Source organism: Paramormyrops kingsleyae, chromosome 12, assembly GCF_048594095.1.
Source record: "Paramormyrops kingsleyae isolate MSU_618 chromosome 12, PKINGS_0.4, whole genome shotgun sequence".
In the NCBI taxonomy this organism is placed as follows: Eukaryota; Metazoa; Chordata; class Actinopteri; order Osteoglossiformes; family Mormyridae; genus Paramormyrops; species Paramormyrops kingsleyae.
Window position 1 is genome coordinate 8,777,260 of NC_132808.1, and position 25,704 is coordinate 8,802,963.

General features: G+C 43.5%; 1 protein-coding gene across 15 annotated transcripts in view; it reads right to left on the reverse strand.

Moving 5' to 3' along the window:
* Positions 1-25,704, reverse strand: part of dysf (dysferlin, limb girdle muscular dystrophy 2B (autosomal recessive)) — a 90,518-nt gene that overhangs the window by 27,556 nt on the left and 37,258 nt on the right. For 14 of the 15 annotated variants that reach the window (XM_072718616.1, XM_072718626.1, XM_072718624.1 and 11 more), the window contains 15 exons: positions 25,525-25,639; positions 24,714-24,819; positions 23,289-23,431; positions 21,332-21,505; positions 19,769-19,856; positions 18,657-18,734; positions 13,587-13,768; positions 12,804-12,944; positions 12,076-12,105; positions 10,384-10,419; positions 10,023-10,064; positions 6,688-6,789; positions 6,161-6,322; positions 4,708-4,873; positions 3,358-3,431 (listed from right to left, as the gene is read on the reverse strand). In XM_072718616.1, coding sequence (XP_072574717.1) covers positions 3,358-3,431; positions 4,708-4,873; positions 6,161-6,322; positions 6,688-6,789; positions 10,023-10,064; positions 10,384-10,419; positions 12,076-12,105; positions 12,804-12,944; positions 13,587-13,768; positions 18,657-18,734; positions 19,769-19,856; positions 21,332-21,505; positions 23,289-23,431; positions 24,714-24,819; positions 25,525-25,639 — 1,639 coding nt within the window. The remainder of the gene's footprint in view (positions 1-3,357; positions 3,432-4,707; positions 4,874-6,160; positions 6,323-6,687; positions 6,790-10,022; positions 10,065-10,383; positions 10,420-12,075; positions 12,106-12,803; positions 12,945-13,586; positions 13,769-18,656; positions 18,735-19,768; positions 19,857-21,331; positions 21,506-23,288; positions 23,432-24,713; positions 24,820-25,524; positions 25,640-25,704) is intronic. The other variant, XM_072718620.1, reaches the window with a different exon arrangement.

The following is a 25,704-nucleotide window of genomic DNA, read 5'->3' on the forward strand; positions in this document are numbered from 1 at the left end:
AGCCATCAGAGGATGGGTACATGGTGGTCATAAAGGGATGGACATGGTCAGAAACAATGCTCAGGTAGGCCGTGGCATTTAAACGATGCCCAATTGGCACTAAGGGGCCTAAAGTGTGCCAAGAAAACATCCCCCACACCTTTACACCACCACCACCAGCCTGCACAGTGGTAACAAGGCATGATGGATCAATGTTCTCATTCTGTTTACACCAAATTCTGACTCTACCATTTGAATGTCTCAACAGAAATCGAGACTCATCAGACCAGGCAACATTTTTCCAGTCTTCAACTGTCCAATTTTGGTGAGCTCATGCAAATTATAGCCTCTTTTTCCTATTTGTAGTGGAGATGAGTGGTACCCGGTGGGGTCTTCTGCTGTTGTAGCCCATCCGCCTCAAGGTTGTGCGTGTTGTGGCTTCACAAATGCTTTGCTGCATACCTCGGTTGTAACGAGTGGTTATTTCAGTCAAAGTTGCTCTTCTATCAGCTTGAATCAGTCGGCCCATTCTCCTCTGACCTCTAGCATCAACAAGGCATTTTCGCCCACAGGACTGCCGCATACTGGATGTTTTTCCCTTTGCACACCATTCTTTGTAAACCATAGAAATGGTTGTGCGTGAAAATCCCAGTAACTGAGCAGATTGTGAAATACTCAGACCGGCCCGTCTGGCACCAACAACCACGCCACGCTCAAAATTGCTTAAATCACCTTTCTTTCCCATTCTGACATTCAGTTTGGAGTTCAGGAGATTGTCTTGACCAGGACCACACCCCTAAACGCATTGAAGCAACTGCCATGTGATTGGTTGATTAGATAATTGCATTAATGAGAAATTGAACAGGTGTTCCTAATAATCCTTTAGGTGAGTGTATATATAGACACATTATTCACAGACGTACACCATTAAATTCAGAAATGAGTGAAACAAAAAATTGTCATTTTTTCTGCGGCTGTTAACGGCATAAAATTGCACATGCAACCTACAACTGCTTCACCTACTTTAACTCCCATACAGAACAAATGCAAGAAAAAAAACTATTCGATCCAAACCATTTTATGTTTAATGTGAGGTTAAACTGCCTTACAGCTAATCATTTGCTAAAAGTGATAAAGGTATTTGAGCTATGTTATTAGCTAAAAACCCAGTCTTGTACCCAGTTTCCATAGCAAGTTTGCCAATTTCTGAGTTACCACTAATTGTTTAGTAATACTTGTTTATCTTTCCAATAAAGGGTGAAATCTATTAGTTTTAAAGACAGACGCAACAAAAGTTAATAGCTAAAAGACAAATTAAACTTGTTAAATAGAAAGGCTCTTTAAACAACAGTATAATTCCAACGAGGGAAAATCATGCATATTGCTCTTTCCACTTTAAGAACAAGGCTTTTCGATCACATACGACAGAGTTTCGCAGGTCAGCATGGAAGGTCAAGTAACGCAAAAAAATGCAGAATGCAGCCACAACACGGGCTACATTTTTGTGGCTGTCACCACGGCAACACAGCGGCCTGCGGTCCCTCTCATTATTGTTTTTATTTTGTGACTAAACAAATAAAGGCTGAAAGGTTACAGCTGGAACATGGAAACAATTTTCCAATTTCCATAATCTCCTCATTAAAAAAAAAAAAAAAACATTGTTTTTTATTTATTTTTGATATTTTTAGACTGTAGCTATGACAGGGAATTGATGGGCTCTCGTGGTGACGTTTGTTCTGTTTCCATTTTCTGCATTGTTTTATTATTATTATGATTATGATTATTATTATTATTATTGATTTTTTTTGTTACAGGGCTGTTGTGCTCAGACTGCATGGTATGGGTCTGAGCAAATGAATCTCTGTATTTCTACTTTGAAGGAACTTTGAGAATATTCAAACCAAGAGTATGTGTCTATCCGTGTGAGATAACGGGCAAATGAACGACTAGAAAGTAAGTGATAGGTGTACTTTCCACTCAAGGTGTTTACTCCAAATGTGGGGTTCTAAGAGCTCTTGGTAACCGGGACAACCCAGAAACAGCCGATGCATACCTACAGTACCAAAAGCCTAATATTGCGAGCCTTGTACCTGGCATACTTCTCTATGGTAATAACGAGCAGACCTGAGCAGTCATTCATTTTTAAATAACCCTTGCATTTCTGAGTACATAGAGATGGATTTCAGAAAACATACAGCTTTGGCTAGGTAACACCTTGGATGGGATGTCATTGAAGAACATGGATCCAAATCACATACAAATGCGTGGAATTTAATGCACAAAATTCCCTCTGAATAAAGTTATTCTAGAACAAAAATTGGAAGAGCATAGACAGTCACCTCCCAGCTCCACTGACGGCATTGTGGGACTGTAATTCAGTAAAGGCACACTGGGCATGGCTTTGGAGGAGAACCGAACGATAACATACACAACCTCGCCTCTTTGAAACGAGAGACTCACACACCCTGTGCTGTGTGACCTCCAATAAACGTTACCCATGTGCCCATGAGTGCTGAATGAAGCCATCCCTTCGTGGAATGCACAAAGCACAGTTCACCCAAGAGTTCCAGTGACCTTCCTGTGCATTTTGTTCCCACCAAACCATAATGAGTATTATTGTTCTGACAAACATAATAAAGTTTTTTAAAGCCTTTTGTCAAATTAATGTACAATCATTTCAATACTCAAAGTACGCTTAACATTAGCTATTGCCACTGTGGCTACGGGAAAAAAAAACATGTGTCCTGCCCTCTGTGGGTTGACTTGAAGAGTACTTTATAATTTATCCCATCAACGCTGAATTCCAAAACCATTATATGTGCACATCCAGCTATAATTGCTTTTTTTGAGTAAGTGTAGTGAGGACCCTGTTTATTGCTCTCTCTGTTTTTGGCAGTAGATGGTAATAATTTCGAATTAAGCAAAAGTATGCACTTGTTTACTTATTGTAAATGCTACAGAATGTACCCTGGCTGCGCATCGGGCTACGCAGAGAAACAGGATCAGGCACACGTGCTGCGGAGGAGCCCATGGCTCAGAACCGAGCTTGGCTGTGCTGCACTGCATTAACCTTGCCCCCATGCTAAGCATCCCTCCTTTTTCTACGCTAGGAAAAGGTAGAGAAACGGCCCATGAAGGATTATGGAATCAACTCTGTTGTCAACTTAAATCGAGCTTGACTATGAGAACCGAAGCACTATGAAGCGTATCCTCATATCTAAAGGAAACCTGGCAAGTCAAGAGGAGCGCCTTCGTCTAGTATCCTTACATCTTTGCCACATGTCACCAGTAGAAGCACAAACAAGTGGGAGATGTTCTTATTGTACACTAAAGGCCTATAGTCACTCTCAACCTCCTTAAAGTTATAGATGCACCTACCTGACCAGGAATGAGAGGCTCTTTGTCATCAATGTCAATCAGAACTTCATCACGGGGCGTTTGGCAGCTGTCATCTAGCAATATAAAAATATTTTTTTTAGTTTATTCATTTGCCACCAGATCATCCCTCCAAACTGTAGCCTTGCTGCATCAATTACATATTGCACCTCAGTAATTTGCAGGTTGGTATTGAGGTCCTGCAGTGTTATTTAATAATAATCATTTCTTCCTTAGTTCACTGCCCAAAAATCTTTCTTTCTTTCTACACTATTCTTCTAGATCAGTGTTCCCCAACCTTTTTGCCATCACGGACCGGTTTTATTCCGTTAACATTTCAGCGGGCCAGGGGGGAGGGGAGGGCGTGTTAAGATACGTGCGGAGACGCGTAACGGTCCCCAACCTTTTTTGCGCCATGAACCAATTTCATGTAAAACAATATTTTCAAGGTTCGGAATAGAAACAACTAAAAACAAAGTGCGTAAAAATACAACTCAGCATCCCGCTGAATTAGTGGGAGCCCTGAGCTTGTTTCCCCCTTACGAGCCGGGTTGGGGGAGGGAGCAGAGACGTGTAACAAAGATAATGAGGTGCGCAATATTTAACTACAGTAAAATTCCGTTATAACGGTCTTCAAGGGACCTCAGTCCGTTACACCCAGAGTTGCTGTATGCCCAGAACACAACTACAGGACATCATTTACTCATGCTACACCCCAACAGAAACACTTGTGGTATAGATTATTATATTGTACATGTAGTAATCCAATTTTACCTGACTAGATGCGTGACTATTAATAATCCCGACTCCGTATCTGCGCTTGGATTTCATCGGCACGCCACGTGCCTTGTAGGCGGAGCCTGAATGTCCGTTATAGCCGAACAGAATTACAGCTAAAAGCGGCTCTGGGGACCAAATTGTTTGTCCGTTATAAGCGAAATTCAGTTATATGCGAGTCCGCTATATCCGATGCTTTTTCTGCATGTTCTTAAAGGCGCGCGGCCGGGACCAGCGGACCTCGTCTGTTATAGACGATATTCCGTTATAACAGAGTCCACTATAACGGGATTTTACTGTAATCACCAAGAGTGTTGCCTTGTTGCCACCTACAGTATGAGCCACAGATATAAGTGTTTTCCAAAATAAAACAGCCTCTGTTATCCGTTCGCTGCGGCCCGGCACAAAATGCTCCGCGGCCCAGTGGTTGGGCACCTCTGTTCTAGATCATTCTTTCTCCATATACGTTTCCCTCCACTGCATCACCTATCTGGTCCATATAACTCCTCAACTGCAACTATTTTCAGCTTATATCCCTTCTTCACCTAGCTGTTCCACCATTCTTGTCCAGCTTACCCAGTTGTTCCTCATCAGCATCTCCATCCAGGTCCTGAGGCACACAACGGAACTCCTCCAGCGTGCGAATGGTGCACTGTCCCACCACAGGTTTACGGCCAAACTGCCGGTTGTCAATCACCTTCACCAGGATGGGGGGCATGTACAGTTCCTCCCGTGGCAAGTGCTTTCATTGTGCAGCAGCAGCATTTCGATGTTTGGAATACAGGAAAGCATCATCATTAGTCTTCTGCATGGAAATTACACAAGGAGTGGGATAAATATGGGGGACACCACATGAAGATGGACTTTCATTTCAAATTCCTTAAGTCATTATCATAAGCACACCTACAAAAGTGGGTTTTATTAGGCTGAATACCAATTAGTGGCATACAGTATGTGAAAAATATATTAGGTCAGACAGTTAGGATATTACTTTCATATGAGTTTTCGAGTTTCGTATGAGTTTTCAAAGCTAACAGAATTCCAAAGGGGGCAGAGAGTCATTGCATGAAATGCAGGCACATTGGTTACAAAACCTACAAAAAAATTAATGTGTCAATAGGCACAGCTTCAAAAATGATAAGAATGTATGTCAAACGTGCAAACTGCATAAGCAACGAGGAACAGTGACCGCTGAAGCTTACAGAAAGGGACGGATGGATCCTTAACGGCATCTCTGATCACCGCAAAAGTACCGCCTCAAAAACGACCACAAAACTGAATCAGCGCCTTTGTATCCCGGCCTCAGCAAAAACTTTGTACGTTGCAAGTTTCACTAAACTGAAATTTATGGCAGGGCTGCCGTTCGAAAACCACTTGCATCCAAGGCTAATGCATAACCTGCTATAAGTAACACAAAACCTTGGCTCGTATGATGCCATAGCAAGACAGAGTGCAGCTGTTCGGAAGGCAAACTATGGACTTTCACTTTATTAGATATATAATCTTAATATGTTGTTGGGAGCTTCTGTCATTTTGTCCATCCATCACCAAACCTGCTTAATCCCAACTGGGGTCACCGGAGCCTACCCCAGGAATAATGGGTGCAGGTACGAACCAACCCTGGGCAGGTGCCAACACACCACAGAGCGCACACACTCACACAGCCATCTTATAGTCACCAATTAACCATTCGCACACACTTTTGGACTGTGGGAGGAAACTGGAGCCCCTGGTGGGGGCTCACAAACACAGACGAACTCCACACAGAAAGGTCCTACACCCGATCCAGGGACCGACCCCAGCACCTTCTCACTGTCAGGCGGCAGCGCTAACCACTGCGCCACCACACCCCCCTCATTGTGTCCACCCCCTGTGTATTAAGTAGAAGTAGTCCTGATAACACCCAAAGACACCTGGGCTTATTTGGTTCACACAACAAAATCATGAATGGAAAGGACTAAATCCTTCCTTTGTAATGGCTTTAACAGGGTTAACGGGGACAGGGTTAAGAGAGGAAATGCTGGCTCACCACATCAAGGAACAGTGTGTTGATATCAAAGTTGGGCTTCTTCTTAGCATTACGGATGACACAGGACTGTACCATGCTGCCTCCACACTCCACCTGAAGGCTGGGAGATGTCACGCTAGCCAGCTGGAAGCTCTTCAGGTTTCGGACTCCCCATGCCAGGATCTGAAGCGGGGAACCACCGAAAGGAGGGTTAAGGAGAAGGGAAGAGAGGAGGGTGACAGAGGGGAGTGGCAGGGCGTAGTTGGCAGTAGAAGATTACAGTGATGACTTGTAGTACAGGCCAGAAGAGAGGGGATACAGGTTCAGTGTACCAAGTGACCAGAGGTATACAGTCAAGTGAAACACAGGAAATTACATGGTTATTAAGTCAGGTATCATGAGAGCAACTTTAGAGTTTTACATTTGGATGACTCCGTTTTACTGTTTCCATTCCCAAGAACATAAAAGTGGCAGAAGGAGACCAGTCAATGCTGAAAGCGAATCCAAGTGAAGTGAACGCTGTCGGGCAGCCAGTGGCTGCATCTCACCTCGATAGCTGTGCGCTGCAGGACGGGCTTTATGCCCTGAGGCACTATGTAGACATTGGGCTCCCGCTGGGGGGGTGGGTAAGGCAGGTCTGAGTCCGTGGGCTGAGGCAGGAAAACACAGGGAGGTCAAAACCACAAGGTCTCCCTGAAAATGCATGTAAGCCACATAGCTATCTGCACCTTAGCCTGAGCTCAGTTAGTTCACTGAGGTATATTTATTTTATTCTTTAATATATTTTTGCTATTTCTAACTTAAACCAACATGCAAATAAGACACCAAAATATTTTAAAAGAATAAGGGTGTAACTCTTTAATAGAAGGAGGAATGATCTTGTTAGCAGTTAGATTCCTCTTTGTTTGGTTAAAACACAATGTCACCATATATGTCTGTCTCAGTGAGTACGTAACCCTTTTTAAAGCACAAAATGACACGGACAAGGGCAGTTAATTTGTTAAATACATCAACACCATACTCTGGCTTAGTTTCAACCCTAAATCACAACACATTGCATAATGCATGTTTTTGATTTATTCATGCAATTACCAAAAATATTACACTTAGGTTTTGGAATTAATTTACGGCAATATGCATATGGTTAAAACGCCCAACTGCAGACAGATAACGTTTTTAATTACAGACAAGACAGATGTTGTGAAACGAAATGCCAAGGTGCCAACAGTGAATGCTGAAAGGAACCAGTAAAGGCAGCAGTTCATTGAATGACCATTCTCATGATTCCCCACAAGGGGCAGCATACTTAGAAAAGGTTGCACAGTGCATGCAGATTGGAAAGCAGAAGCAATTTAAGCTCTGAAAATGAATTTATAAGCCAATCATTAAGCCACATGGATAACAACAAACATTTTAATGGATTCCCCAGTTCTCGTCCTGGCCAGATTCCAACACATTTTGTAGATTTACCTGCTCAGACACATCTTATTCTGCTAATTGCCAGGTTTAGTAGGTGTGCCTGAGGAGGGAAATCTGCAAACTGTGTTGCAAAATGGCCCTCCAGGACAGGAACTGGGGAACCCTAGCTGTGTTAGACAATTCCATAAACAAATTAAAGGCCTATTGTGATATATTAATTTGGATTTAATTACGGTCATGCACAGCATAACAACGTTTTGATTAATATGGACCGCATATACAATTGGGGTTCTATAAGATTATAATACTTGTTAATGATTACTACATTACTGGTTTATGTTTTTACTATACTATACTTTTTATCGTTATTTTAGAGTGTACTCTTTCTACTTATAAAAAAAAAGTTTACTGTATAACAGTATGACGTATTACATATAGTGTGTAAGTATACTCCATGATGTGCACATAATGAAGAAATTACATCATCATGCATTTCTCAGAATGTATCTCTGTCGATATATGACACACGATTGTACAGTCGTGGCCAAAAGTTTTGAGAATGACACAAGTACTGGTTTTCACAAAGTTTGCTGCTTCAGTGTGTGTAGATCTTTTTGTCAGATGTTTCTATGGTATACTGAAGTATAACTACAAGCATTTTATAAGTGTCAAAGGCTTTTATTGACAATTGCATTAAGTTTATGGAAAGAGTCAATATTTGCAGTGTTGACCCTTCTTTTTCAACACCTCTGCAATTCGCCCTGGCAGGCTGTCAATCAACTTCTAGGCCAAATCCTGACTGATGGCAGCCCATTCTTGCATAATCAATGCTTGGAGTTTGTCAGAATTTGTGGGTTTTTGTTTATCCACCTGCCTCTTGAGGATTGACTACAAGTTCTCAATGAGATTAAGGTCTGGGGAGTTTCCTGGCCATGGACCCAAAATGTTGATGTTTTGTTCCCCAAGCCACTGAGTTACAGTATCACTTTTGCCTTATGGCACGGTGCTCCATCATGCTGGAAAAGGCATTGTTCATCACCAAACTGTCCTTGGATGGTTGGGAGAAGTTGCTCTTGGAGGATGTTTTGGTACCATTCTTTATTCATGGCTGTGTTCTTAGGTAAAATTGTGAGTGAGCCCACTCCCATGGCTGAGAAGCAGCCCCACACATGAATGGTCTCAGGATGCTTTACTGTTGGCATGACACAGGACTGATGGTAGCGCTCACCTTTTCTTCTCCAGACAATCTTTTTTCCGGATGCCCCAAACAATCATAAAGTGGATTCATCAGAGAAAATTACTTTACCCCAGTCCTCAGCAGTCCGATCCCTGTATCTTTTGCAAAATATCAGTCTGTCCCTGATGTTTTTCTTGGAGAGAAGTGGCTTCCCTGCTGCCCTTCTTGACACCCGGCCATCATCCAAAATTCTTCACTTCACTGTGTGTGGAGATGCACTCACACCTGCCTGCTGCCATTCCTGAGTAAGTTCTGCACTGGTGGTGCCCCAGTCCCACAGCTGAGTCAGCTTTAGAAGATGGTCCTGGCACTTGCTGGACTTTCCTGGGCACCCTGAAGCAACAACTGAACCTCTCTCCTTGAACCTCTCTTGATGATCTGATAAATGGTTGATTTAGGTACAGTCTTACTAGCAGCAATAGTCTTACCTGTGAAACCCTTTTTGTGCAAAGCAATGATGACGGCACATGTTTCCTTGCACGTGACCATGGGTAACAGAGGAAGAACAATGATTTTCAAGCACCACCCTCCTTCTAAAGCATCCAGTCTGCTATTCTGACTCAATCAGCATGACAGACTGATCTCCAGCCTTGTCCTCGTCAACACTCTCATCTGTGTTAATGAGAGAATCACTGAAATTATGTCATTTTGTGGCAGGGCTGAAATGCAGTGGAAATGGCTTTTTTGGGGTTAAGTGGATTTTCGTGGCAAAGAGGGACTTTGCAATTAATTGGAAATCTGATCACTCTTCATAACATTCTGGAGTATAAGCAAATTGCCATCATAAAAACTGAAGCAGCAGACTTTGTGAAAATGAATATTTGTGTCATTCTCAAAACTTTTGGCCACGGCTGTACAAAGGAATTACCGAATGTTGATGCAAATTTTGTCGCATATGCATATGTGTTTGGGTTTGAGTAGGCGCTTAGGTATACATGGTGCTTGGACACTGCATTTAGTCTCTGTGCTGATGCAGAGGTTCAGCCCCTCTATAGTACCCCGTCAGCTCCAAAACTGAGTTACAGAATCAGGCAGAGCAGCATGAGCTAAGTGTCCTTGGTGCAGATGGGGTAGGTACTGAGCAGTACGGTTAGATGATGTTACAGGTGGGTATTTTGGGGATAACAAGCATATGGAGACGACACAGGCAGTGCAATTTATGCCTTTCTTCTTTTTTTATGCCGAAGGGGGGGGGGGGGGGGGGGGGGGTGGGTGGTTGTGCTGTACCCATTGCTGCAGATTCTCAGAGAGGAATCCAGGGAAGATGAGCTAGGATACACCCCCCCAGGACAGAGCGCAGATGGAGAAGCAGAGGATAGTGGAGAGAGAGGTACAGAGCAGGTTAAAAACACTCATAAAATCCAGCAAATACTAACAACCAGGAAGTGCACATCTTCACTGAAAAGTATATATAGTTATGCAAATTAAGTCTATGGGATTAATAAATACATGAAAAAATATTCCACATTTCATGCTTCTTTACGCCGATTATAGTGGAAGTTAATTCTATTTGTAGAATGTATCCCTGAATCTTGGATGATTCAACGAACAGCATGAAACTAGTAGGTCACTGTTTGGTGGTACTAACCTCATCCAGAGTGTGAGGGGTAAGCAGGGGCTCTCCCTGAAGAGAATTAAGGAGTAAAACACAGGTTACTTAACAGGCAGAACAAGAACAATATCACAGCCTTTATATTTCCATTTAGTTCATTCCGTGACCAACAATCCATCCCAATTCCAAGAACTAGGGGTAACAGGATTGGTCTGGGTTGGGGGTCCAATATGAAATGCTTTCATGGGGCCCAAAATCTCTAGCGTTGCCCCTGCCAGGAACTCTGATCGAGTGAGAATAATATTCTACACGACATGTCTCTTCATTAATGAGATTATAATGCGAAAGGCCTGCTGTGCTCTTCTTCTTCAAGATCCAATCACCAGAAAATTTGAACATGAACATGTTATCACAGTGTTTTCATAGCATCAGCTGGCAGAGTCACACTTTGGAAAATACCCCACAAATGGCCGTTCTGAAGAACTTTGGCACGGGAAACATGTACAATACGAGTCCATCCATCAAGCCGACCAAGCCAATGGCACGGAGTCAAACTGAAATAACAGGAAACCGCAAATTACATAATCCACCTATATAGCCAGATTATTAATTGGAGTGGCTCCGAATTATTTTTCTCATTACCCTAACATCCTTTGAATACGCAATAATGGCATTTTGTTTTAAACACCCTGATATCCTGTGAACTTGGGGTCTGGGGTTCAGCATGTTTTCAATTAGCCCTCCGTCCCTCCAGCAGGCACCAGACCTTCTGGGAATATTAATGGGTGTGAGATGATTGGGTCTGCTCCAGTAGGGCTGAAACCCAGAAACAGAGCTACATAAAAACGCCCTACGTAATCAAAGCAGTGGAAACATTAGCATGAATCAAGATAAGATCATAGACCAAAAAGGTCTAATTATAATCAGATTGTAGCTTTATCTGTGTGACAATCAAAGCAATAGTGACCAGTCTGCAATGCCAAATAACAGAACTGCATTGCATCATAGCCTGGTCCAGTTATGGTTGGTAGCTAAGGCAAGTTGAGATGCCGTTGTACCCAGTAGCAAGGTATAGAGCTTGAATGTCTCAGTGAGGTGGATGAAATACTTATATAGCGTAAAGTAACAAGAGAAAAAATAAAATGCATCCACTACAAGTTTATGGAGTTCCATGCCCAGAAAGTATAAGCTTGTTTAGATAGTGGGTCCTCATCAACAGTCATCAGCGGAAACTGGGTCTCCAAGAATGTGAGCATATGAACTCCTGCGCCAGTTGCATGTGGTGATGGGGTTTTATCCAGAGATCTCTAGGTAGAAGCACGGCCACAGCCTTAAGCAAAGTCACTGTGGGTGGCTAGACCAGGGAATAAGTGTGCAGTTTAATTGGATTTCCCCATGATTATTCCACTTTAACCCAAGCCAGCTGGGTCAGTTGTGGAGAGGGGCCTGTCTTTGGGAGTCTTTAGCAAAGATCATCTTGTTATTCCCAGCAGAAGAGTCAACATTCTATAGCAAGCCTTATCAGCAAATTGGTGAGATCCAGGTATGATGGATTTGTTGACATTTAGGGATTGGATCCAATTATCCCATCACGGTTGCCTGATACAGGAGTATAGACCCGTGTCCACAGGGAAGACAGTCACAGACAAGCGGACTGGGTGGGGCTACCCAGGACAGGATGGAACAGAGTGGGATGGGATGGGCTGGAACCACCGTAACGGGACTAACCTCCTGACCAGGGATGTGATGGATTGCGGGCTGTGGGAAAATAGACAGAGAGAGAGAGAGAGCAGTTAATGAGTCTCAAATGAAGGGAATGACATCATAGGACATTATTAAATTAGCCCCTAACTTCTGGGAAAGAAGCCTGTTCACATGTGAATGCAAACTCGTCAAAAAGCGAAGGGCAAGACCCCGGGGAACCCCTGCTCGCCTGGGACATCATGGGCTTCATCTGCCAGTGGTTTGGCCCTCACACTTTCACCTCCTACTCATGCTACGCTCACGCCAAATGAATCCAAATTTAAGACTAAGTGGTTTCCATAAATGTAACCAGGTACATCTACAGATCCCATTTCGTGGTACATCATTGTGCAGACAAATCCAATAACATCAATGCAGTTGAGTGATGCTATAGGATGACTCAGTAGGGAATGCCATACTATCAAAGAATAATGAATAATTGACAATAAGCATCTCTCACAGGTGAATGGAACCCTTTATTAGACTTACATAGCATTGGCGTACCCATCTACCCACATCAATCCTGTGTCATGAATATCAAGGATACAAGTAGTACTTATAGTACTTAAATAATATTCAATTAACCGGGAACCAAGTTCTGTGGCATAGAGCTGCCTAAATATCACTCCTGCAATCTAAGACCATCCTTTGATTGATCGACTACTGTGTTTATCTCCAGCATTCCTCTGAGGTTAAACCAGCGCTGCTCTTACCTTCTCTCTCTGGATTAGCTCAAATGCTGCCAGCAGCTCTCCAGCAGGCTTCCCATTCCTCAGGATGGGGTACCAGGCAAGGCGTGGTGGGGGCGCCATGGAAGGCTGACACATACAGCGGCCCAGAAATTCATCTGCCCCCTAGAAGATATGGTTGGCAGGGTTAGCCAAGATCACCCAGCATAGTCTGAGTATCTCCCATCAGGTGATGTCTGTTTTTATTTTTATTTTGCAGACTTGGAATCAACCTACTGTACTCGTTTTGCACACAATGGAAGGCAAAGCATGTATCAAATCAATAGTCATTCATTCATTGTTATCCCATTGAAAAGCAAGTCTACAATGAGACAAAACTGCAACTCGTACAAAGACTACAGGAGCCCCAAATACACAGGACCCTTGCAGATAATATGGTGAAGTAGACAAGTGCAGTGTGATGCAATAAATGCAGTGCGTTACAAATAACTACACCTTGGATGCTATTGTTACAGGACAGCAAGGGTTAAGCTTGACTCTAATATATGACTTTAAACCACGATGTAGCGGCATGAGGAATATACAATCTGCACTAGGAACCTCATTAACGGTGCTAAAGGAATTATTATGAACAGGATGTTCAGGAAGACAACCTGCTCTACAAATGGGTAATAAATTGCTTTGGGCACCAGTTCAGCATCGGTTTTCTTTTATTTTTATATTAAGACAAAACAAGTTGTTACTATCAGACAGTGAAAATATTGCCCTCAGAGGATTGGCATCATGCCGTAAGGAGTTGGCACTTACGTAGGTGTCTTGGTCATAGAGTTCCACCATAATGTTTGGGGGGTCACGCTCTGTCACGCGTATGTCCCCGAAGATTTCAATTTCATAAAATATGAGAGTCTGGTCCCATGTAGGGTTGAGTGTGTTGCGAATGGTCACAGTCTTCTGACTCTGATGGAGAAAGGACACAATGGCATAGGGGTCTGCAGAAGAACACACAAAATCGGTTGGTTAGATATCTGTACTGGATAGGGCTATTGGTTAGCATAATCAGCACATACCCCAGTGCAAGGACCGCATGTGAGCCCCACTAACATCTACATCAGCGCTCACCCCGGAAGCTGCAGCCCTAAGCTAAGTCACATGATCTGTGATGTGCCGCATGACCGTCCCTGTGTGCCACATTGTATGAATTGAAGTACACTGGAAAGAACATTTCTTCATACTGCTTTGAGGTGCAAGCAGAATGGGATTCTCAAAAAGAACACATCTTAATCTTCTCATGTTCAATTCCATCCCTAAAATCAGAAATTCCCATAAATTTTTTGGCACACATTAGCGTGAGTGTACGAGTTTTTTCTTTTTTAAGAGAAATGGGAAACAGTTTTTTAGACTTATATGTACCAAAAAAGGAGAATAAAGAATAATGACATCAACAGCTTAGGAATGCCTAAAATCAGAGGGACGGTCTCCAAAGTTTATTATTTCGAGCTACCTAAAGAGGCTCGACGGGAACATTTAGTTTGGAAGCCAAGAGAGACACTATTCCCAGCTCTGGGTGACCTTCGCTCCTTTGAAAAAATATATTACTTCAAATAAACACAGAAACAAACAAAAGCCTCTACGAGGAGGTTCTGTTCTGCAGAAGTCAGCTAAGAGCAGAGGGGAAATAAACATGGAGTAAAGCTCACTGAACCATGACGTGTAAATAAATATGATGGGACAGCGCCACGTCAACACTCCTGCTGCAAGTAGGCAAGACAGGGGAGGCAGGGACACCGTTAGACACTGGGGGTGTGACGAAGGATGAGGAATGGGGGCCGGTATCCCCTCCTGGCTGCGAGTAACCAGCTGGACAGAGCAGCTGTAAGGTGCTATATACCAATGCTTCCCAACTCAGACATGCCACATTTTGCTGGGAGCTGGGAGGGATTCCCCGAGGACCGGGTTGGGAAACACTGCCCTACACCACATCAAGGTCAGGGGTTCCCATCCTAGCTGATTCAGCTGCATCTGCTGCAAGAAGCCCCAAGTGACCAATAATAACAATAAGCAAAAAATAAGAAGGATTTCATATAAATAACTCTTACATTTAAATCTGCATTTTCTAAATTTAGCAAAGTTCTTTATCCCGTGAAAAACAATCGTGCATCGCTAAAGAGGCAAACGGAATTTGAGAAAATTACTAATTCCCATAAGGGCAGCTCCAGGCTATATGACAATTGTTGCATTGTATTAAATTGTATTTAAATACGAAGAATTACACCTTTGGCTTCGGCAGCTAATTTACATTATATATGGCTAAGCCATCAAGTGAACAAAAAACTCTTTAACAAAGGTATTCAATGTAGTTCTTGTATGAAGTCCTGAAGACATGCAATATTAGACTCACCTAATACCCCACAAATCACACTATAGAGAGAACTGTTCAATTTTAATGGTATTTTTCTTACTTGTTTGATACCTAATGAGAACTTGTAATCAGTGTGTTTCATAGCCTTGTGTGATTTATAAAGGGATCTTGCTTTTTATGGATCTGCTATGTCTTTTATCTGCATTTGTGGAATTGCAATCAGATTCTAATGGCAAACCACTGCAGCTGTACTTTACTCTTTAATACTCTGTCTCTTCGATACCCCTCCCCCCCCCACAAAAAAAAGAAATAAAAAGAATTTCCACAGGCTAGCCTACTGGTCCGTCCAGCTGGAACACACATCCAGCAAATACATGCTTATACACCATGATTTTGTTCTGTCACATCCTATAGTATCCCCGGATTGTGGAACACAGCCTAAGTCTTACGCTCTGGGCTTCGGATGCAAAGTAGACAGTGGGTTCCTTGTGCTGACATGGCTGAGCTTGTAATGGGGCTGAACGCACGGGGACTGGGGCTTGGGGTTCAATGGTGGATGGGCATTTTCACTGGAAACTGCCGGTTAATGTGTTTCCACAGTGGCTCCTCCAACATCTATAAAAATACAGTGCCGCAGTGCTTCTCCTAAATGCACCATGCAGTCAGCAGGGGGCGCACCAATGATTCATATCTAGGCCTGAGAGCAGCTTTCCCTGTGGGATGCTCTTGCTGGACCCATGAGAATCTGCCCGCTATCAGACTTTCTCCGGTGAATTTTCAGCTGTGTAAATGTTTAGACTTAGCTGTGAAAGCTGCCTGATTTAAGATGCTAAGCAAATAAATAATGTAATGCAATAAGTCACTGCTTAAGCGGGCATTACGTTCCAAGGACATGTTCACACCTAAGTCTTACAACGTGATACATTCTGCAAGAAATCCCGAATCCTTGCTTCGCTGCCCGTGTGATCCAGACAGGGCGCTTAGCTTAAGCTCTCCGGGCCGGACCATGGCCCAGCAGGCTTCTTCACACTGGCCAACCTCTGGAACGCAAACGACACGCATGAAACACGGCGTTCGGTCCTGATCCCAGCGGCTTGCTTTTTGCCCCAAAACAAGGAGGCCGCCACAGGCCACACCCAGCCTTTTCCAGGCTGGGAGAAATGACTCAGATGCGGGGCGTACGGTCGCTCGCTTGCCCCTCTGCTGCGGCTTCTCCCTGTCCGTGGCCATAAATCACCCCCCCCCCCCCCGAGCTCCCAGCAGCCCCTGCGGTTTTTTCCCTCAGCATTGGCCACGTGCTGCCAGGCTCGTATTTTACACCCTCTAACGTCACTGCCGCACGTTCATTAAGTCCCGTTTTTAAAGAGCCGCTGCATCGCATCGCCCCGACCTTCCCGCAGGTGATTAATAAAAAAACATTCTTCAAAAACCATAAAGTTTTTTTTTTCAGTATGTGTCCGACTCCTTTTCTCACAGGTTCCCATTAGAATCACCCCTTGACTGCTCTTCAGGAATTACCCTGGCAGTGGGGAAAAAAACTATACTTGTATAAAGTTAACAGGTACCAAGAGGACGTGTGACGCTGAAGCCCTTTTCTTGGCTTTTATTCAGGGATAAAATCCATGGCAGGGGATGCAGTCTGCAATGTGGAGCTTGTAGGAAAGGATCTCCGGGATTCAAATCCCACACGAGGGCGGTCCAATGCTCATATGTTCGCAACGGGTGACTGAACCTAGTGAAATGTAGCTAACCTGAAATGCCAACCATACATATATATATATATATAAACTATAAATACCACGCCCAGAAGTATGACTTCAAAGAGAGGTCTCATATGAAGTTGAGCATAAACAGCGGTGGAGACTTAAGTCACAGACAAACTGAGTACCTGTCCAATTCAATTAGACTTGTATGGACAGGCATCTGAGCCACTTCTGAGGGAACGCGGCCAATGGCGTACAATTGCATTTGCGCAGATTGAGTTTCCTTTGCGTCTCGGGAGAAAGCCGAGTGCAGGCTGAATGAGGAAACCCAGGGAACGTGCCTGCACAGCTTTGGTAAGCGTCAGTAACAACTTGAATCTAAGTCAAAGAGCACACTTGAGGCTGAATAGAAAACAGAGGTGCCATGATTGTGCGTCAGGGAGATGCCATGAAGCATTCAGACAAACTGGGTCTGAACACCTTCCCACGGAGGGTAGTACTCCCAGTGGGCCGGTCTTTCTTATATAGCCGGCATTCTAGGGGTGCCCAACCCGTCGGTCCGTCTGGCCGTGTTTCCAGATCGATCGCAGAAGATAATTGATGGATAATACTTAATGATATATACCCCCCACACCCCAGCTGGTGGCAAAATATAGCAACCCCCCACCCCCAGTGACAAACTCCCAGGTTGCTTTTTGTTGCTCTGCCCCTGCAGAGTAAGAAATATGAACAGTGTTTCCAACACATTACATCATCTACAGTGTTTGCTTATTGACAAAGCCATTAAGAGCACTTGCAGTTACGCATCCTGTACAGCTGCATACTGTATATGCTGCCTCAATCAGGGTAGGTAAAGGGGGTCCCTCTAAAGCAGGGGTCACCAAAAGGGTGCCTGCTGGCACCAGGATGCCCCCATGGACCACTTGAGTCGCCCGCAGACCTGTTCTAAAAATAGCACAACTCACCAGTGAGCAGCGTCTAAAATTTCATTTTATCCTGTTGCTATCCTGACTTCAGATTTGGAAAAAAAGTATTTAAAACATGTTTGTTATGCATGATTTAAGAAGAGTGTATCAAACTGGTAGCCCTTGGTATGGCTCAGTACCCATGAAGTAGCTCTCAGTTTCAAAAAGGTTGGTGACCCCTGATCTAAAGCAAGAGTTGGCAATCTGATCCGCAAAGGGCCGGTGTGTTTGCAGGATTTTGGGGTAACCTTTAGCTCAGCTGTTCAAACCCAAGTGTGAGGACTCTTCAGCCAACCAGTCCTCTAATTAGTAATCCTGCACCCCCCCGGCCCTTCCTGGATAAGATTGCCCGCCCCTGCCCTCTGCAGGCTTAACAACTACATCCCTTAAACTGCACTAGCAACCTACATGTGTGTTTCCACTGTTTTCCCAGTTTTTCCAGCCTACAGATCCAGCCTCGACCCACGGGATCCCATCCACTACACAAGTTCTAATTTTGCTTGTACAAAACTCACACTGTTCTTTATAAATTGTATACTGTTAGCAAGCCCAAGAGTTCTGGATGATCAGATTGTCTTGGATCTTGGAGATTTTCCTTTCTGCCCTTTATCTACCATATTCATTACCACTCATCTGTCACTCTCCGGCTTTTTCCGCATTACAGTGTAACACTGGATGCTTATTGTCTATTGAAAGTATCTGTAATGCTAATACTAAACTTTATTGTTGCTTGTTATGGTTACTACATGTTGTATTAAATACTCAACTGAGGCAATGATGCTGGCAGGATTGTTAGGATAAATCACACAGAAATCTAGGAAGTTACGTTAAAGTCCACAGCTGTCCTCACCTGAGAAGCTGTCTTTATCCAAGGCGATGAGCTCCCTTGCCTGGTACAGGTAACAGCGCAGGTGATAGCGAGTGCCACCTAACAGTAATAATACATATAATAACAATACATATAATAATAATAATAATAATAATAATAATAACACGTTATCCAGAAAACCACTTATATTATGCTATGTGTTGCATGCTGTGTTTTGAGGCAATCGGACTAAGTTTTGCAGGCTCCCAGTTCATCCCAAGGGTTCTTTGGGAAGGAGGTTGCTGGACCAATGGAGAAGCCTGACTGTTACACGACCCAAAAAATGAATTCAGGTGAGGATCCAGCTCATGGTCGAGGGGTTTAAAAAGAGAAGCCATGTTTGCCATGATGATATTCAGTATGAAGAAATAAAAGTTCTTCAACACAACCGTCCAATAGGAACATTATGCTGGGCCAGACTAATGATACTGTCATTTGGGCAGGTGCCCTGAGGCATCATACCCTTGGGGGCCCCCAAACAGAGCACCCCCCTCCCATTCATGAATGTCTTTTAATAAGTTAATGGGACTTAATACCTAATATATTTAATATGAGTGTATATTGTTCTTTTAATAAGGCAGTCACTGAGAAATCAACGTGACATTTCTAAATATCACAGGCCACCAATCATCATTTCTTTCTGTTGCCCAGGGCCACTTAATACTCTTAATTCAGGCCTGACACTACGGTGTGCACTCTTTTGGGTTTATGACCCTAAACAACTGACATAACCATTGTTTTACAAAGTCAACTGCTTTTCTCTTATTCAGTTCTATCTCCTTTACCTCTGCTTCACTCTTTCTGCCACCTCTGTTCTACTCCACACCCCTTATCGTTCATATTCAGCTTCACTTGCCAGACAGTGACTGGGACTAAGAGTGTCGTGCAAGAGAAGGATGGCTACTAATTGACAGAGATGTTAGCAACTTGGCTAGAATTAACATTTGAATATATTGCAGTGTTCCAGAATGTCCCACTGGCCAGTTTACTCTGCACTGTGAAAGATGCCTCTAGCTCCTCTTTTTTTCCCTTTCAGAAGGTTATTTGTCTTGTGGAAAAATGAGCCTGTGATACAATGTGGGCCATTCACTTACATTCAAAGAAGCAGGAGATAGTGGGCCTGTTCACTCCAAAGGCCGTTGTTACAGACTTGTCATCATTCTTGTCTTCGGTCACGCTTGTCTGTTTTAAGAAGCACATCCATATTTTGGGGGTAAAGACCCACACATAGTGTCAATGGACCATTTTGAGTGGATGGATTTCTGTCCATTTGTAAGAATTTTATGCTACTTCCTTCCTAAGTCAATTCATGCCATAGCTGTAGCAGACATTTTCTTCTATGGTGAGATAAAAATTTCTGAAGAAACTAAGAACTGTCACCTTTCAAGTCGGGAAACGACATAGTCAGAGTGTATGAAAATGCGAAGCACAAAGACGCGATTGTCTGTCTTTTGCAAATCTCCCAAAGAAGAGCCCAGAACTTTCCATCAGGAGCAGCAACAACAGCCTGCCAAGTCTGACAGCTAAAGCACAATTAACAGAATAACTTCTCGTCTAGTGGAATATAAATAGGAGCTTATATCATGTCGGAGGAAATAAATCAACAAAAAACACTCGTTGTGGCTTTCTGAACAGTACAGGACACAAAAACAGGGGAAAAACACATTTGTCACAAAAAAACTCTTGAGGATACACTCAAGTTCTCACAAAGAAAGCTATCTTCCATAGGAATGGGGAAAAACATTTCAAATCCAGCAAACATTTTACTCTGCATGGAACATGGAAAGTTGAAACTGTGCCCCATCCATTAACAGCTGGCAATGCTGGCAGCTCCCTGCACCTTTGATGCAACCACCCAACTGAAGTACAGACGCTCCCTTTCAAAGTCCTGCCCCCCAGGAATCCCAGTGTCTGCCTATTGGCTGAGCTCCACCTGTCAGTCACGGCAGTGGTGATGTCATGTCTCAGGCTCTCCTTGCCAGCACAGGAGCCCATGCCTGGAAGGCAATGCAGCCAAGCTACAAACAGCACACTAATCTTATCTAAAATTCTCTGGAACTCAATGTGTTGCACTCATAACACCTACGTCAACATGTATTCCTCAAAACTGACTATGAACATACTACCACATTTTCCAGAGCACATTTTACACCTAAGGGACTGTGACCACCAGAACCCTTTTTTAAAGGCTAGTTCACTATCATCGCATCATGGACCAGACCTCAAAATAACACAAAGTTCCAGGCAGTCATCTCGTGATTTTTTGCCAGATGCCACAAGAAAGGAAACTCGTATGTTTTTTTATCTCCAACTCTTTCTAGGTGTTCTGGACAGACTAAAAAATACTGTTCTTACTCTTGCCCCTGCATGTCTCGTATAACCAATGAATGGTACTGAACCCAGGATAAAGTTCTCTACAGAAGACTCGCACAGCCAAGCCAGCGCTAAATTAACATGCCAAGAGATCCTGGCAAAGACCAGGAACTCTGCAAAGACCAGTGCCTTTCACATTCTCATTTTCCTGCTCCTTTCTCCATCTTCTGGACAAAACAAATCACCACCAAACTCTGCAATCCTGACACATATCACCATCTCCTCTCCGTCCCACCCGATGGTCTGTCACCTCTCACCACCCACCCCAGGCCCGGGCGTCTCACCAGGGAACACTCCAGGGCAAAAATGGCTGCCGGCCCAGTCTTGTCCAGCGGCTCCATCCGGCAGCGCCAGCGGCGGCGGCGGAAGGAGTCAGTCTTCCGCTGCTTGAGGTGGAACTTCCAGCCAAACAGAGAAGCATACTCCCAGCCCTCCCGCTCCGACTCGTCCGGCCTTTGCTGTGGGGAGACGACCCAAGGCGTCAGCTGAGTCTATGCAGGCCCAGTTGTGGGACAGCATTTAGGATATCTGTTCTGCACATAGGGAAGGCTATCACACTTCCTCAATAGTACAGCATGTGTTGCTCTTTTCATTTGTTACCTAGAGCCAGGATGTATGTAGAAATTCTGGGCCCTGATAAAATGTCACCTTAAGTCTCTTGCCCAAATTTCTGCATAAAAAATGGCCCCCCTGAACCAGCCAGGGCATCCATGCCCCTCTACGGCCCCTACGTGGAGCATTTATTGTTTAAAAATCCCTTAAACCATACTGTTTTATTAGTTGGGATTACAACACATATAGGACAGAAAGGGATCAATTGTCTGCAGAAAAATATATTACATGTGTGTGATGATATCAGTATGTTGGATTACGACACATGTGAATTGCGAGTAAATTTTCAGATAAGTTGAAAAGGTACACAGTGCAGACGTGAATCTTTTATTATTCAAGATTCAAGAACTTTATTGTCATTCCACACATGTTCGCACAAGCCGTGGAGCGAAATTAAGTACTCAGGTCACGGGTTAGCCACAGAGCTGGTCACATACACTTTTAAATATAAAGATGAAAATTAAATATAAAGGTATAGAAGTATAAAGTGTTATTATTATAAAATCAATAAGAGGGTACCCTTTCTTAAACTCGATGAAGTTCCCATTTTATTCAATGTGTTGTGTTCTTCTTCAATCATTGCTGTGGTTATTCTGTGAGCAAAGAGTGCCACCCTGAGGCTTGTATGTGAAATGCAGCCAAGTGAGGAGACCACAGATAGCCCATGGCTTGTTCGTTTCCGTATCTCACAGTCTCCCAAGTTATGTAATATTTTCCAGAGAAATTGTTGCCCTAATCTTTTCCATATATCTTTATTAATGTGCATAGATACATTCTCAAAATGTGCCGTTACATTCTGAGCAATTTCTCTTTACACTTGATCAAATAAAAACAACAGAGGGCATATTTGAGGTTGAAGCAGAATCTGGCCGAAATGCAGGTCTTGCCAAGTCGAAGGGAAACACCGGAGACTGGACTTAGATTTGACTTCAGATTAGCCATGGATGGTGTCATTGATTATATGCTTTCCGGGGCCACCATGAGAGTGACGAGAGATATGTCTGACATGGCAGGAACTGTCTCCTCGTAACATGGGAGCATTTCCCAGAACTTCCCAGACCATGAGGAGAAGTGAGGGATTGAGAAAGCAGAGTTTGGTTCATTTTCTTGGGAAATAAACCTCAGGACTTCTTCAAAAAGCTCTACTCAACGAACAAGATCCGTTGCCTAAGCCTGTCTTTATGTCGAATTTGTAGGTAAGTCAGACTAATAATAACACAGTAGATAATAATAATACAGTAATAACACTAATAATAATACAGTAATAACAAAAGTAACTAAATACAGTACTGTACCTTGAGCTGACAAACTGCTGAAGTTGAAGCTCAATGTTTTTTTTGTGGAGATCATCCATTCATTTCTATGCGCAAAATCACTATGCAAACTATGATGACTGTAACCCCTACCCAGGCCAAACCTTAACCATCAGTAACCAAACAAAATAGAAGACTTTTGGCATTTTTAGTGTTTTGATTGCAGTCGCAGATTTTGATAAAATTCAGTTTCCCCTTGTGGGGACCAAAAAAACTCTGCAAAACGTCAAAATAACATGTTTCTATCACATTTGTAGGATTCACCCTGAAAAATGAATAATCTGATGCAGTGCAAGATGAGCCACGAGTACCACACCTTCCGTAGAGCCTCCATCTTCTGCAGGTCTCTGCGTCGGAGACGAATCCAGCGCCGGCGACGATTGGTGTGATACATTTTCTCAGAAGGGACCCAGGACTTTGGTCGACGGTCTGGAGGGATGGTGAGGCCGTATTCCCAGCCTGACAGTAGGGGGATTTAGAAATGAATTTTTAGTATGCTAAATCTGGGTCTATTTTAACTTGTGAAGGTTCTCATTTCTCAGATCAGCCTGTGGTCTAATCCTTTCAATTCTCATTCAGAGAATTATACCAAATCAGAAAACACTCACATGTGCTGCTGTGTTGCGTAAGTCATAGGATAACATCAAACTCTTGTGCCAAAATAAGCCAAGACCAAGATAGTTGGAAAGGTCAGGCAGATGTTGATGTATATATAGAAACCACCACTGTCAACATACACTAAACTATATATTGAACTCCAGAAGTGGTTTCTGGCTCTGAGAACATACATGTACCCGCTTTCTTCATGCGTGTGTAACCCACCGCCTTCCCATAATGGAACCTGCACTGGGTCAGTGATTCATGTGGCTGCCTTCAGCATATCCAGTGTGAAGAGTCTGCTCAAGCCAGCGCAGTGTCAAGCTGATGGACAGGCAGCGTCATTCCTGGTTAACCAGGCAGATCTTAGTAACCTGGTAACGCTGCCGTGGTAATAAACATAGCTCATGTGTGCTGTTGTTCTTGGAGTGAGCTGAAATGCTGTCGGGATAAGTCTGGTGACTCATGTCATTCATGGTTTTAAAAGCTTCTGTGTGCAGATGTTACCAACAGACTCTGACCTGTCCCTGACCAGACATTGAACAAAACCTGAACATCAGATCTTCATCATATTAAATATTTTTTTTTTGCACTACAATAATACCACTGAGGAATTCGGTAGGTCTACCGTGCATGCAAAGAACTAATGAGCTCAAGCTTTTAGCAAGAAATCACCACTCATTTTACCAATGGTCTATCATAAAATATAATTTTTCTTAAGCCTTGTCATTTTTGAGACATTTTGGACTTCAGTACTAGACAGGATAAGTGCAAAGAAAGCAGAAAATCATGTTTTAGGCAGAAGGAATAAAGAGCGCAGCTGTTTGCCTCCAAAAAATGAAGCAGTGCTTGGCTGGAGGAATCCAGCTCTGAAGATGTGCAAGCATCCTAGCCTGTGGTGGTGCTTTTATGGAACTGGTGAGGCTCAACCTGGAAGAAAAATCTAAATATTCAAAAACCTCACCCTGCACAATAAGACTTGCTGGTAGCCCAGAACACTAGGCCCAGCTATGACAAATATTTTGCCTTGTTTGTTGGTGAGAGGTCAAAATAGTAACCTCTGTCCAAAAACATTTATACCAGTAGCTGAAGTGTTTCTCCAGGGCAGAAGGACAATGGCATGACGTGTGGTGCGAGGCGCTACCTTGGTCGTCCACAGCTCGGTTCAGGTCTTCACTCCACTCCACATCCTCCCACACCCAGCCTGGGGGGCACTCCACCTCGTCCTTGGGGACAGCCTTTTCTCCATTCTGCAAAAGCACACACACACTGACAAGATTTGCTAAAGCTCTAGTTCGGGGGTGGGGAACCTGATCCAAGGACAGCTGATGCGGCTTAGGGGTTTTGGCTTGATCTCTCAATCAGCCAATAACAGTCGATCCGCAGGACTGGAACTGCTTTCTTATTGGTTGACTGAGAGGTCATCCCAAAAACCGCACCTACACCATGGATCAGGTTCCCCACCCCTGCCCTAGTTAGTATGCATACTTGAGAACATACAAGTGTATAAAATCCCCAAAACAGTGAATTTTGTTATTTATTACCAAGCAGCAGTATCTGCACAAACAGTTTGAATGGTTTTGGCCCGGTTAGGTTTATTACAGGGTTGAGTGTGTGGATGCAGGCAGAGGATCGAAGGAGGAGATGTGGTTGAGGCATGGAAGACAGCTCCCCTTACATGGGTTTGCTTTTTTCGTTTGCTATATTTCTTTGAATCTTAGGGGTTAGTTTTCCACTGTTTTCAGTTTTCTGTTCTTAAAGGGGCTTCGCCTCTAGACGAGTCAGATTTTTTTTTTCCTGTAATAAAGTTGGTTTGACTGACGATCTTCCCACAGAGCAGACCTCTACCCCATAACCTGTCATAACCTGTAATTACATAGTAAATGAAGCAGTGCGCACATTCTAATAAATGGTATTAAATACTATTTCCAGATACTGGCTAAAACCATACTGACCACATCAGTGTAGCTTTCAGGCATTGCAATCCACTGTCCTCCCGGCAACCTCATCTGGTTCTCAAACACCTCCTCCATGAAGGTCATGTGACCCGCATCCACGTCATACAGCATGCTATAGACCACAAGGGACGATAAAGGATTTTTGTGTTGCATAAATAGGATGGGGACAAACATCAT